The sequence below is a fragment of the Camelus dromedarius genome, chromosome 15, assembly GCF_036321535.1.
Source record: "Camelus dromedarius isolate mCamDro1 chromosome 15, mCamDro1.pat, whole genome shotgun sequence".
Lineage (NCBI taxonomy): Eukaryota > Metazoa > Chordata > Mammalia > Artiodactyla > Camelidae > Camelus > Camelus dromedarius.
Window position 1 is genome coordinate 24,394,546 of NC_087450.1, and position 15,133 is coordinate 24,409,678.

Sequence of the window (15,133 nt, forward strand, 5' to 3'; positions counted from 1 at the left end):
AAATATTGTATTTAATAGAACAAAAAACATTATAATAATTATATCAATTCTATTTTCATAGTTTCAAAGTACTAGGTATTGGGCCACCACCCTTGACATTTCTATCAGGGATCAAGAGCTCTGAATGCGGAAGAAAAAAAGAGAACTGATTTGGTAATGGTTTTCCAAGAACTTTAGTACTATCTTTTCCATCTCTATGAACAGAAAGATCTCTACTGCATACTCAGGAGTGGCACCTTTTGAGCTAGTTGACAATGCTGCTCTCTTAATGGCGTAAGTCTTCAAGCATCTTTCAAACATATCATCCCAGAGCTCCACGATTCCATCCTTTCCACCTGTTACAAAGCCCTGTGAAGGCACACGTCAGAAGAATTATATACACATCAAAATGACATGTTACCCACTCAGCTTCGAAAGGACTCCCCCTTGAGTAAAGAAGCTTCGTCTGTGTTTTCTTCCTAACTACAGGAGACTGGAAAGTCTGATGATAATAGTAATATGATTTCTAGAAGCATCTCTCCCCTGTTTCTCTGGCAGGATGAAGCACCTCCTCATTGTGCCCACTGCACTGTCTTCAGACCACTGGTTGGACTCTGGCACCACTGGATGGCCCAGTCCCCTGACTAGAAAGTGGGTTCCAACAAAACAGGACCAGCCTCAAAGCCTGGCAGAGTTTCTGGTATCTCATACACTCCTGCTGCGTGAGCTAGAAGCGTCACCACAATCCAAAATGATTGTTAAATATTTTAAAATATTTACTGCAGGAAAAACGTCATTATTTACTATTAAGAGTAACTTAAGTATTTCATACAACAAAGCTACTCTGTTCTTTTGATCAATAGACATAATTTAGACAATCATTAAAATTCAGATCAATTTTCACAAAACCTGAAAAGTAAAAAGCTTAACATATTGGATATATATATATATATTTTTTTTTTACTAAACAGTGATCTTTATTCTTGTTCTAAGCTTATGATTTCTTGGCTTTATTAGTTTTCCTTTCTGGCAACTTATACACACCAACTGTTCTTAGAAGTCTTCTTTTTTTTTTAAAAGAAAAATACTGAGTAATTTATTGTTTTCTCAGAAACTTTAATTTACTTCATTTCAATGAAGTTCACAAGGAAATAATATTTTGTAATTCATTACATTAAATATCCTTATTTATCCTTATTATAGATTTTGACCCTAATGACACCCACTCTCCAAATTAAATGTAAATGCAGTATATTGTAATGTGCTATCCTTATCTTTTCCCACAATTTTTCAGCTTAAATTAACAAGCAATAAGAGTTTAAACAAATTTATATCACATTAACTTCTGGGCCTACAAAAATTTTCCTTCTGTTTTAATCTTTTCTAAAATTCGTAGTTGAACCCAAAACAAATTTCCTAGAGAAAAACAGTTTAACCATCAAAACAACCATTGTAGTTGCCCATCTAACAAGAACCTACTTCCATAGTGGGATGAGCATATTTACCTGGGAACAGGTATGCAAGATGAGGCTTAGTTAGGTGTGTTGTATGGTTTAAACTGTTTGGAGGTCAGAGAGCATGTGTAAACTGGTACCATCAGCAAGCTAGCAGTGAATTAAAAACTGGTATTTCCTGGCAAATTGGTTGAAGAAAGTGTTTTAACAGCACTGAAGGGAAGTACCATCTTTATTTTAAAAAACAATACTGCAAGGCAAGTGTGTAGCTGGACAGGTCAGGACAAAGACAACCTTGAGAAGAAATAAGCTGGTGTGATGGTTAATTTTATGTGTCAACTGACTAGCCACTGGGAGCTCAGATTAAATATTATTCCTGTATGTGTCTGTTGAGGGTGCTTCTGGATGAGATCAGTATTTGAATTGGTGGACTCAGTCAGCAGCCCTCCCCAATGTGGGTGCACATCATTCAAACCTTTGAGAGCCTTCATAGAACAAGAGGTAGAGGGAGAACATTCACCTCCTTTATTCCTCTCTCACTGATTGAGCAGGGCATCTCATCTCATCTTTTCCCACCCGTAGACTGGGATTCATACCATTGGCTCCCCCGGTTCTCAGGCCTTTGAACTTGGACTGAGTTAACCCATTGGCTTTCCTGGGTCTCCAGCTTGCAGATGACACATTGTGGGACTTCTCAGCCTCCGTAACTGCATGAGCCAATTACTTATAATAAATCTCCTCTCTGCATATGTAAAGGTACATCTATACCTTTGTATCTACATCCTACTGGTTCTGTTTCTCTGGAGAATCCTGACAAATACACCCAGTTATAAGACTTCACTCTAACACGCTTGTTAAAGCTGAGCCTGTCTACACAGGAACAATCTGGTTATCAACCTAACTTTAGGTCAAACTGACGGGAGGACAGTAATCTAACCCCTGGGCACTTCCAGGTCTCCACTCCGCCAAGGAGAATGACGGTGTTGAAATCTTTCTCAGGACTCTTTTCCGACTGTGCGTCTACATTTACCCCGACACTTCTTAAGAGGTTCTTAGGAGTGAGTGAGGAAGAACGAGTGTGAAAAAAGTAAAGCGAAATTGCGCATAAAGAACAATTAAAAATGAAAGAGAAGTTTTAAGACCATTTGTGCTCCTCTCCGTTTATGACAACTATGCCCTAATTCAGAGAGTACTGTTTTCACATACTGACATCCTCTTGGTGTGACTTTCTTAACCCTAACTTATAATTTTGAAAGCTAATGAGGAAAACAGACCATACCTTGTCCAATGCATACATGGCAAACACGGGCCCATCATGAGCTTTCACTGTCTTGAGTAGTAGAATATCTTTCCAGATAAAAATATCTCCAGTAGCTGCTCCTGAGAACACTAGATCTTCCATTCGCCCGTAAGAAACACACATCATTGTTTCCAATTTTCCAACACTTCCAAAAATTCCTCTTTTAGAGGTGAAGCCCCCTCCTGGAACAGACCAAGAGTATTTATCACTTTTTGAAAAACTGACACCTTCTATGGGCATTTAGAATGACCATCTTCAATGAAAACCCAGTGTGTCTGCATTATCTGTACACATAAAGATGTACAGAAATGGTGCGAAAATATCATAAACAAAAACATTATAAAAGGTCTTCTTCACGCATGAATTCAGTGCTTGCTGAATCCCCGCTTTGTGGTGGGCACAGTGGTCAATGCTGGAGTCTAAAGATGAAAAGAGTTCCTCTCTTCTAGGAACCTGGGGTCTGGTTGGAGAGAGAGCTTGATACGCATCTCAGTCCAAGGAGACCTGCGTCTAACCAAGACTCAGTGCAAGTTCTGTGCAGGCCAGAGGGAGGAGCGACTAAGTGTCTGGGAGATCCAGGCAAGCCGTCATGAAGGCTGACCAAAGAGAATGGAACCAGCAGTGGCTGTGAAGTAAACTGTAAACATGTTTTATGTATGTTTTGCCTCGATTTTTATCACAGTAACTTTGGGGTGAGAAAAATGAATCACTGTGTAGGAGAAGTGAATCATATTTGTCCTCAGATGTTCACCTTTTCCTGCCCTTCCTGACTGGCACTGGGAAGCCCAGACTCATTCCAGAGAACTGTATGCAGCCTGGCTTTCCAGACACAGAGGGGGCCATTACCTTTTCTTTTAAACCAGAAAGCACTGGAACAGTAGCTTCTTTATGTTTTTTCTTGTGTAAGGCTGGGCTTGGTACCAAAGCTGATACTAAGAACAAGAAACAATCCCAACAATAGGTCTGGCCCATTAGTGAGAAGAGTAAGACCCCCTTCCGTGTTTTGTCATGCTTATTTACGCATCCTTATTATCAACATCATATCCACATTTATTTTGACCGCTTCCTATGTATAGGGTCAGGGTTTCATTCATGTGCTAAATTCAGTGATAAATTAATAAAAGAACCACAAAATAATGAAAATTTTATTCACCCAACCAAAGTGATTATTTCCTGCTCAGTAGTCCAATATAATCACTGCTTTCAGAACCAATGACTAAATATAAAAATAATTATTTTCAGAGCAGAACATATCCCAAAGCTTTCTAAGTATTGATGAATATGCATAGCATCATATAGAGTGTTCTCAGTTTCACGGCTTAGGCATATTTGGGAGAGAACAGCTTTTACGCACAATTTTACATTGCAGAGATGGGCTAAGTAGTGGTGGTTGAGGGTTTTCTTTTGTTTTTTTCCAACTGGACTAAAACTTTCAACCACATAAATGATAAACAAAACAACAGTACCTGCTTGTTGCCAGAATTTGATGTGCTTGATCCCAACTGTAACCAGTTTGTCAACGTGGTGTGGGTTACACTTTACCACAAATATCTTATCTTTATGTCCTCTACAAGAGACAAATAGGAAAAAAATTCTAGTTTTGATGATAGCACTGCTAGGGAGTTTAATTAAAAGCATGCATTTGGTCTAACTTTTATTCGGTACATCTAACAGGACAAGTAAATTAGAAGATGATTTAAAATACACGTGGGGTCCACATTAAAATAATGAGCTTTGGCTTTTCCTTGCATGTTTGAGCCCTTTCTTCTTACCCTAACATTGCTACCAAAGTCTACCTAATTATGCTTTAAACAAATTAATGAAATACTTTAAATGAATCAGAATGTCTCCATGAGATAAAATTAATACCACCACCATAGAATTGTAATTCTTGGGATAGAGAGGTCCTGTATAAGAGGAAAGATACACTGCAAAAGCATTAATGAGAAGCTCCAAATGTAATCTTCTTTCCATGGAAGGCATAACTTCACGTTAAACAAAGTTTCAGCTAGAAATGTATTCACAAGAAATTGAAGACCCTAGTTCACATCCATGGAGAGAGAAAAGGATGTCGTCTACTGATTTACTGAAGGCTCTTAGGATGCTGTGCATTCAGAAATGTAACTTTATAACTCAACAGACACAAGGACAAATGTAAGGATGACAACTGATTGGAGGTCTGGAGCTACAGACCTGCCATTCCACAGTGCAGGGAATATTTCCATTTTAGAGTATAAAGTAATCACCAAAGTAATTAGAATCTAAGTATTTACTGGTCTTAATGGACTACTTAATGGTATATTAGGACATAACTTTCATTACGTGAAAGAAAAGCAATTAATAAAAAGAACATGACTGACTAATCTCCCTTATAAATACAGGTACAAAAATCTGAAATAAAATACTAGCAAAGAGAATCCAATAGCACGTACATTATGACCAAAGCAAAGGGGGTTCATTATTAAGGAATCAGTACAATTCATCATATATGAGAAAAATTATGTTGTCATTTTCACAGGCATTAGACAAAAAAAAAAGTCATTTGTCATCAAAAAAGTACTGAACTAACACTTAGTAAAGTAGGAATTAATGGATGCTTTAAAGTCACCTGTTAGATATTCATATTTCCCTGCAGTTCTTGACTCTCACTGAGAAACCTAGATTCATTCAAGATCAACTATATACAAACTGGCTCTCCTTTTTAAAAAGAAGAATGTGCTGGAACAGTAGCTTATTCATTTTTTGTGTATTTGTGTGTGTGTGTGGATTCAAAAGTCAGACTCTTACTTAATGTTATTCCCAATAAAGTTAGGAACAAGACTATTACCACTACCATTTAACATTGCATTAAACATTATTACCTAATGCAATTAGACAAAGTCTAAAAAAATTAAAGGCACAGGAACAGGAAGGGAAGAGGTAAAACTTTCTATTTGCAAAAGAAGTAATTATATGTCTAAAAATTTCAAAGGAAAATAATGTAAAAACAACTACAAACAAGATAAATTAGTAAAGTTGTAGTATATTAAATTAAATGTAGAATCAATAGTCTTAATAAATACAATAACCAGTTGAAAAACATTTTTGAAGAAAGGACTCTATGTATAAACAACAACAAAAATATCAAGGCACAAATTTAGCAAGAAATGTGCACTACATATGAATGAGCACAACAAAAAAAACACTCTACATCTGTAAGGTGGAAAAGTAGACATAAAAAAATGAAAACACATTCCATGCTCTTTGGTTGGAAAACTCACTCATAAAGATGTCAATTCTCCCTAACTTTGTTTATAAATTCAAATTGATTCCAATTAAAAAAGCAGTTTAATGTCTATTTGTTTGTTCTTTAACCTGGAGTTTAAACTCTGACTTTAAAGTTCTTATGGGAGAATATACCAGCAGCAATGGCCCGGAAAACTCTGAAAAAGAAAAGCAAAGTGAAAAGGGTAGCTCTCCTAGATACTAAACAATTTATAAGGACTTCATAATTAAAACAGTATGGTATTGGTGCACAAATTGACTGACAAACCAGTGGCAAAATAGAAAATCTAGGAAGAGACCCAAATGAATATTAAAATGTAGTACATAATAAAGACAGGTCTCAAATCAATGGGGAAAAATGAACACTTAAAATAAATGGTGTATGTTACCAAATGCTGGCAAGGATGTGGAGCAACAGGAATTCTTATTTATTGCTGGTGGGAACACAAAATGGTACAGCTACTTTGGAAGACAGTTTGACAGTTTCTTACAAAACTAAACATACTCTTACCATAAGATTCAGCAATTATGTTCTTTGGTATTTATCCAAAGAAGCTGAAAACTTATGACCACACAAAAAACCTACACATGGATGCTTACAGCAGCTTTAATCATAACTGCCAAAACTTGGAAGCAACCAAGATGTTCTTCAGTAGGTGAAGCAATGAGCTATCAAGCCATGAAGAGACAGGGAGGACCTTTAAATGGATATTACTAAGTGAAAAGAAGCCAATTCAAAAAGGCTGCATACTATATAATTTCAACTAAATGACATTCTGGAAAAGGTAAAACTATGGAGATAGTAAAAAGATGAGTGGTTTACAGGTTAGAGGGGAGGAAGGGGTGAACAGCCAGAGCACAGATTTTTCGGGCAGTGAAATCATTCTGTACGAAGCCATAATGGTAGATACATGTCATTATATACTAATCAAAACTCACAGAATGTACACCATCAAGAGTAAACCCTAATAGAAATTGTGGGCTTTGGGTAATAATGATGTTTCAATGTAGCTTCATCTATTATAACAAATGTACCACACTGGTGCCAGGTGGGGATTTGAAGGAGGCTGGGATAGTGGGTATATGGGAACCATGTACTTTCTGCTCAATTTTGCTGTGAAACTAAAGCTGTCCTATAGAATAAATTCTATATAAAAGGGAAAAGAAAACTGGTGCTTGGAACACCTTGATAGCCATTTGGAAAAAGGATAAAATAGGATCTGCTCCTCACAATAAATATTGGGATAAATTCCCCAATGTTTTAGAGACCTAAATGTAAAGATAACCCATAGCAGATTAGAAGAAATTACGAGTGATTTCCTTTTAACTTGAGAATGGGGAATACTTTCCTAACTATGTCTCAAAATCTTAAAGTAGTAAAGACTGATAAATTTGACCACATATAAAGAAAAACCTTTGCATAATGAAAAACATCATAGCAAACTCAAAAGACAAATGACAAACTGGGGGAAACATCTGCAAGTTACAGACAACAGACAAATAACCTTAACATGTAAAGGACTACTTCCTGTGTGAACAGTATTTCAGAGAAGCAAGATGGTTCATGAGGGAAAATTCTTATTTATAGAAGAATTCTAGCTAATATGAAAAATGAATGATAGAATTAGAAAATTATCATTTTCAACCCCTAATTAAATAATCAGTTTAGCCCATAGTTTGTAAATGGATGCCACGACCATTAGACAGTACATTGTTGGGAGGCTTTATAATGGAACGATTAGGCTGATACCACTAGAACCCACAAAGGAGCTGAGTATTATGAAGAGTAGGAGAACCATTTTGGGCAATGTTGCACCGTGGGAGTGCACTGGAAGAGTGATCTGCCCTGAGAAAGAGGAATTCAATCCTTAACACTGTTTAGAACTGCTGGCTCATGGGAATAACAAGAAGCAGACTGGCTTTTAGTTGGTTTTATTACTCCACTAAAAAACTTCTACAGATAATACAAGCCCTATTGCTGGCACCTGGCAAGTACTACTCCCGCGGCCCCCACCCCCGGTATGCCACCGATTATGTTTCTGACACAGTCCAACGTGAAGTACGTATCAGGTACTCTTGCCTAAAAAACTAAACTTAAGAGAAAATATCTGCAAATAATATATCTGATAAGGGACTTATATCCAGGATATATTTTTAAAAACTCTTACAATTCAATAATAAAAAGACAAATAATCCTATTAAAAATGGGCAAAGTATCTGAATAGATATTTCTGCAAAGATACACAAATGGCCAGTAAGCACCTGAAAAGATGCTCCGTATCATTAGCCATTAAGGAAATGAAAAACAAAACTTTAATAAGGTATCACTTCATACCTACTAGGATGGATATAACAAAATGACAGACAATAATAAGTGTCAGCAAGTATGTAGTATGTGGAGAAACTGGAACATTCACTCATTGCTGGTGAGAATGTAAAATAGTACAGCCACTTTGAAATATATTTTGGCAATGCCTTAAAATGTTAAATAGAAAATTGCTATATGATCCAGCAATTCCACTCCTGGGTATATACCCAAGAGAAGTTAAATCTGTATCTATTTAAAACCTTGTACACGAATGTTCGTAGCACCATTATTTGTAAGAGCCCAAAGGAGGAAACAACCCAACTATCCATCAACTGATGAATCAATAAATAAAACATGGTCGGATCCACACCATAAAATGTTACTCAGCAATAAACAGGAATGAGGCCTTGACACATGTTATGACATACATGAACCTTCAAACATTATGCTACATGAAAGAAGCCAGTCACAAAGGACCTCATTTTGTATGATTCCATTTATACAGTGTCTAGAATATAAAAATCCAGAAAGACTGAAAGCAGATTAGAGCTTAATGAATATGGGGTTTCTTTTTTGGGGTGGTCAAAGTGTTCTGAAATTAGATAGTGGTAATGACTGCACAACCCTGTGAATACGCTAAAAAAACACTGAACTGTACACTATATTCATTTATGTTTATACGTTTCAAGTGTACAGTATTACAATTAGACATCTGTATATACTACAAAGTAATTGAACTGTACACTTTAAATGGGTGAATTATATGGTATATGATTTATTTATCTATGAAACTAGTGTCAAGGAAAGAACTGAATGTGAATCAAGCCTATGGGTCTAACTACCATTTATAGGAAATGCAGGGAAATGTTTGCTATGCTCTCGTGAAGACTGTCAAGTTAAGAATGTGACATATTCTATGGGTCAAATGACCCAGTTCCTCAAATGCATCTATGGTACGAATAAGGGGGGAGGGGACTGCTATAAAATAAAGGAGGCTTAAGAGAGATGACAGTCAAATACAAAATGTGGGCCTTGTTTTGATGCAGATTTGAACAAACCAACTCTCATCTTTGAAACAGTCAGGAATGTTTGATTATAAATTGGGTAATAAATGAAAGAAAGAAATTACTGTTGCCCTAGTTAGTTGTGATAATGGAATGGTGGTTTTTAAAAACAAGTCTTTGCAGTTAGAAATGCCTAATGAAGTATATACAGGTCAAATGACACAATGCTTTGAATTATCTTTAAAATCTTAAAGCGGAAAAGAAAGTAAAAGACAAAAATGAGAAGGAAGGAAGCTTTGTACCATGTGTGGGATGTTGCAGCTGGGTGATGGGTACAAGGGAGTTTACTATGCTATTTCCTCCACTTTTGTGTAACTTTTAAAATTTTCATAATAAACAGTTAAAAGAAAGAACAGAACATCGCCATACCCATTGTATGAGCCCTACAGTGAAAGGCAGGCAAAGGAAGAGGAATTGATTTTTGAACTTTCTCCCTTTGTTTCTTTGAAAGTCAAAAATGAACATGGACACCAGGGCCAAGATACATCACTGGATGTATAAGGAATAATTAGGTCAGACAGAAAAAGGTATGAATGAAAGAGAAAAGAAAATGTGCTTAACACAAAGAAGAAACCAGATAGCCATGAAAGACATTAACTATCCAAGGATTTCGTGATTGGAGGAAAATTCCCACAGCTCCTAAATAATTAATATGAACTTTAGAGACACGATGCTAGAGAAAACCAAAATGAAAATTGAGAACATATCACAAATTACATTTCCTACATAGTCAAGAGCACTGTTTTGTTTGCTCGTGTCTATACAAGGTCAAACAGTTAAAGGCAGCTGGAAAAGTCTTTTTTAAGAGCACATTCTAGTTTTCATCTAATTTCTTGGTGTCATAAAAACAGCGATGTTGTTTCTGTTACAGCTAAAATTCTACACTAATGATGGCACATAAATGCTTAATGTCAACACATAAAGAACATGCACTGACTATCTGCTAATCTTTCCTTTAGACACTTGTTAAATTTATAGGAAAGTTGCCTACAACTGCATCTGTGTGCTCATGTCTGTGTAAGAAAAACAAAATTAAAAGAGTGTCAGGTCCTAAACTGAAGGAGTAAGAATGCAGAAGTCTGTCCTGCTGCCCCAACACAGGACAGGTCCTCATGCCTGGGTCACAGGTAAGTCACCATGCAGGGCCACATTTTAAACTCTCTCAGCAAGCACAGCAGAAGAGGGAAGGAAGCACCCCTTCTAGAAGCCAAGGACAGCTGCACACCAGGTGAGCTGGCTTCTTAATCTTCTATTCCAAACGCTTGTGTTTGCACGGAGGCCCAGTCCCGTGCGTGTGATCTGGTCTTCTTTTTGTGTGTGTGAAGGTAGCCCACAACAGAAAGGCTGAATGAATGTTTGACTTCTACCCCACTCCAAGTAAGATTTTAAATGGATTACACTATAGAGTAATACAGAATAAGCCAGGTAACATTAATGAGAAAGTGGGATGATATATTGGTGAGTGGGGAAAAAAAAAGAGCAAGTCACAGAGCACTATGTGTAACACCCCATATATGACTAAAAATGGATTAAAAAACTAGCTGAATATATACTAAAGAACATATGCTAAAATGTTAATGGCTATGTCTGGGGAGTGGAATTATGAATCATTTCCTTTTCTTCTTGGTGCTTTTCTGTGTTTTCTAACTTTTTTATAATCATGTATTATTTTAAAAACAGAAAAAAATTAATAAATGTTATTTTTAAAAAGAGATACACATATTTAAAAAGGAGAGTGGGAAAAGACAGTGCCAATTTGGAATGCAGGAGACTTGATCTTATTCACTAAATGTATGTAAGGTTAGGACCTAAAATAGATACAGCAGCAGAACCAAAACAGAAAGGCATACTCTGAGGGTCTGTGCACCTGCTCTATGAGGGCCTATACTTTGTCCCTAAGCTTTCTAGTAGCACAACTACCTTACATTAACATTGGAAGTGTTCTTGTTATGCACCTTGATACTGTATCTTTTGCCTACGATCCCTACTGTTCAAACCTCTGAGATGAAGTGTGTCAATAATTATCAGTCACTGTCCCCCAGAGCCATGTTCATAGTAGGGTGGAAATCCAAATAAAGGGACACAGAGGTGCCTGATTAATTATCCTATTGTTCTGCCCTGATTGACAGTAATATCAGGCCATTTCACCACTGTCCATAAGAGATTGGTCTTGGTTATTAAATGGGTTACTTGTATATTAAACTAAAATATATTACTTGTATATTAAAAGGAAGAAAAAGACTAAAAAATTCATCTGCAATGGAGGTGACTGAAATCATTCAGGAAAATTAGCAAAGAGCCAAAACAACTGCACAAATAGATTGAATCAAATCTCATAGAGAGAGATCTTGTAATAACATCTCTATGGGCCAATTCTGAACTTCGCTAATTTCTGAGTTGATAAAAAAGTAGGTTCACTTAAACATATTCACAACTGAAGGGTGGCTTCTGAGAGTGCCGCGGGCACACGCCAGCCTTGGGCAGCAGAGGCATTGCTGGTGATGCCACCCCAGCCACCGACTACGCCCCTCCCCTAATGGGGAAATCTCACACCCTGGGTGATGGGCACTTTGGAGAATATCACCTGGCAGAAGGATGCAGCCCACAGGAAGCCAGTTTCCTGTTAAGCGTTGCTAGTGGTGATGCTGGCAATGATGGAAACACGGAAGTGCAAAGTGAGGGGCGTCACTGAGTCAGCCACCGCCAAGAGTAAATCAGACCCTCAGAGGAGCTATGATGACTCCTGGAAGCCAGGAAGGTCCCATCAGCAAAGTATTAACTCCTTTTTCTTTGTCACGTCTTTCATGCTGCTGTTTTTAAAGTTTCTAACTACTTAAGCACCCTAACTTCAAGCCATAAAATGAATTTTATTTTTGGTTACTTACTTATGTAAGTATTTGTAGATGTTAATATTATATAAATAGGTAGTTATAAATACTATTTATTATTTAAAAATCTAGTATTCATCCAAAGGACTTTAACAATCCTTGTCATTCCTTCTTGGAAAGAGCAGTGGTGAATGTTACCATTGGAAAAAATGCTCTCTGAGGGCAATTCTGCAGGTGTCCTGTTTGGGGAATGTGACATACAACTTGGGAACAATTCCAAAAATAAACTGTGTCATTAACGTAATAGTGTTCAGTCACTTTGTGTTAATTAAATGGAAGTAACACTACTAAACATATCAGATATATACTTTTAAGTATTAATATTTCTTCCATTTCTATTAATGCTGCTGGCATACAACAGGTGAGCCACCCACATTTGCAGAGGGTTTCCTAGCAGGAAAACTGCACTTCTTTTGAAATGCAGACATGTGCTTTGCCTGAAATTATCTGTAATACAGGTGGCATGTTATCAGAACTATTAAAGTAAAATTCAGTATATTAATTGAGGAGGAGAGCAGAGTTCTGATGAAAAGCTGGATCTGAGTACTAGTGGGGATTGAAACAACAGTGAGGAATACTAGAGAGACCAAAGGAAAAACCACTTGGGTAGGCAGATTTATGAGCTGCCATTTGCTGCCAAGAATTCCATCTCAACAGCAGTCATCAGAAAAGCTCCTCTTTTTCTCCTAAGATGGTCAGCTGGAGTCCTCAAGGCTCCATCTGCTCCTCCTCCAAGTCTCTATAAATTTATGGATCTTCATTCATTAAATCAAATTGCCAAAAAAGTTTTCTCCTATTTAATATCACAGAGGGAAACATCAATTTAAAAAGTGAATCTTGGCATTCAAAAGCCATGAACTTAAACATGATTTTGTGGGGCAAGATTGAAAGGGAGTCAGTTTACGCAGGGAAGAACCAGCAGAGAGGTAAACTGATAACCTGCCTTGGGCAACAAATTGTATTGCTGGGCCTTGGCTGCCAACTATTCTGACCTCTGACCACGGCTGGGCAAACAGCTAAGCCCAACGTAAGCAGGAGTGGAAAGCAATGTTCAGACTTAGGGCTGATTCAGCAGGGAGGGAGGCTGGGGTAAGGGAGGACAGGTGGTCTATAAACAGCAGTCAGTCTTGGAAAGTCTATTTATAAGACGGGGAGATTAGGGAAACAATTTGCCTGCTTGAAAGCGAGTGGCAGATGCACACGATGGGGCCTCCTTTCCCGCACGCCACTGCCTCATGACAAATGGTCCTTCTGACTCCAGTGACATTGACAAGCCTTCACCAGATGCTCAGACAGTGGGAAAACAAGGGGGCAAGGCACCAGCCTGAGAAAAGCTGCTTTTCTACTGCTGGCAAAAAGCTCCGATACAGATAATGCATATATTACTAAGAGCAAAGTGATGAATAACTCTCTGAAAAGGATTTCAGAATTTTTCAATTCCCTGAAACAAACATTAATTCCTCTAAGTCAGGATGTCACCATGAAATATTGCAATATGCTCTCCCTTAGGGGTTAAGTTTTCTATATGAATTCCACCTGAGTTTGAAGAAGAAATCTGACCAGAAAATGCAAACTGTTGACCTTTAATGAAGCGTAATCATCGGCAGGGTGTCGTCCAACCTTGGCGGCTTCTTACCTGGTGGTGGCTATCTTTTCTCCCTTTTTCCAGTCCCAAAATACAATACTGTGAAAATCGTCTAAACCAACGGACACCAGGCATTTTCCATCGGCTGTATGAAAACAACACAAATATCAAGTGACTCATTTCTTCAGTGAAAAACCCAAACACTTTATATACTATAAAGACGAACAAGAAATTAACCTTAAGAATATTATTTAGGCTCAAATACATTAGAAGAATCACACACTAAATTAGGGACCTCACTGAACAAAATGCATAACTAGCAATATGGAGCTTCTGAATGCACAATAACCGGTTGCTGAATTAAATCACTCACTCAGTGTTCCAATCTGAGACATGGGGTTGGGGGAGTGTCTTGAGTCATCAAAACCTTGTCTATTTTGTGTCAGACAAATATCATGGCATTTAATGGAAGAGCCATTTAATGTCACTCTTAGTCTATTCTCAGCTGTAAGAAACTGGGTTCTGTTTAACTCTCCAAGAGCATTAGAGACTAAATTTAACTTTAAAAATTATTTTAAAAGATGATGTTATAATTTAAAAAAAAACCCTTAATTTCTTAGTTTCCCTATTTCACATAAAGTATGTTTGTTGTAGGACATTTAGAAAATATGGATAAAGGAAATTTTTAAATCATCCAAACTTCTAGGCCTATTGATGTAAGTCCTGTCAGTTTCTCTATATAAATATGCTTTGAGAAAACAAAACCAGGATTGTAATGAACATATTAATTTTTTTCATTTGTTATATGATGAGCATGTTTCCTTAGTATTAATTATTTATATTACCAATGATTACTATAATCTGGACAGGTTGTTTTACAAAATTAAAATATATAATATGTATAATTGAATTTGAATACAGACAGTTAATTTGCTTTTTCCCTTCAAGACAGATGAAGAGGTATGGTCAATAAGTCTTCCCTTTGCTGCCTCCTCATGATTCAGATTCAGAGAGAAGCTTCTCGGGTCAGCAGTTCCTCCCGAACTCTCCGTGGGCTGGGAGATGGGAGGCCAAACTCACTGAGCCTCAGTTCAGCAGGGCGTCTCCTCTGACTACAGAGGGCCAGCAACATTCGGGTAAAGAAACATGAGTTTGTGATAAACTACTTCTCCCCAGCCCACTCGGGGTCTCGACTGGTATTTTCAAAGACAGGCCTAGGGTAGATGCCAAATTAGGGTTGCCAGGTAAAATAAAGGGGCCTAGTCAAATTGGAATTTCAGATAAGCAACAA

General features: G+C 37.3%; 1 protein-coding gene across 5 annotated transcripts in view; it reads right to left on the bottom strand.

Moving 5' to 3' along the window:
• The window catches only part of EML6 (EMAP like 6), a 214,091-nt gene that overhangs the window by 66,182 nt on the left and 132,776 nt on the right, over positions 1 to 15,133 (bottom strand). For all 5 annotated transcript variants that reach the window (XM_064494485.1, XM_064494483.1, XM_031467040.2 and 2 more), the window contains exons 16-19: positions 13,894 to 13,987; positions 4,200 to 4,300; positions 2,713 to 2,915; positions 237 to 348 (exon numbers count right to left, since the gene is read on the bottom strand). In XM_064494485.1, coding sequence (XP_064350555.1) covers positions 237 to 348; positions 2,713 to 2,915; positions 4,200 to 4,300; positions 13,894 to 13,987 — 510 coding nt within the window. The remainder of the gene's footprint in view (positions 1 to 236; positions 349 to 2,712; positions 2,916 to 4,199; positions 4,301 to 13,893; positions 13,988 to 15,133) is intronic.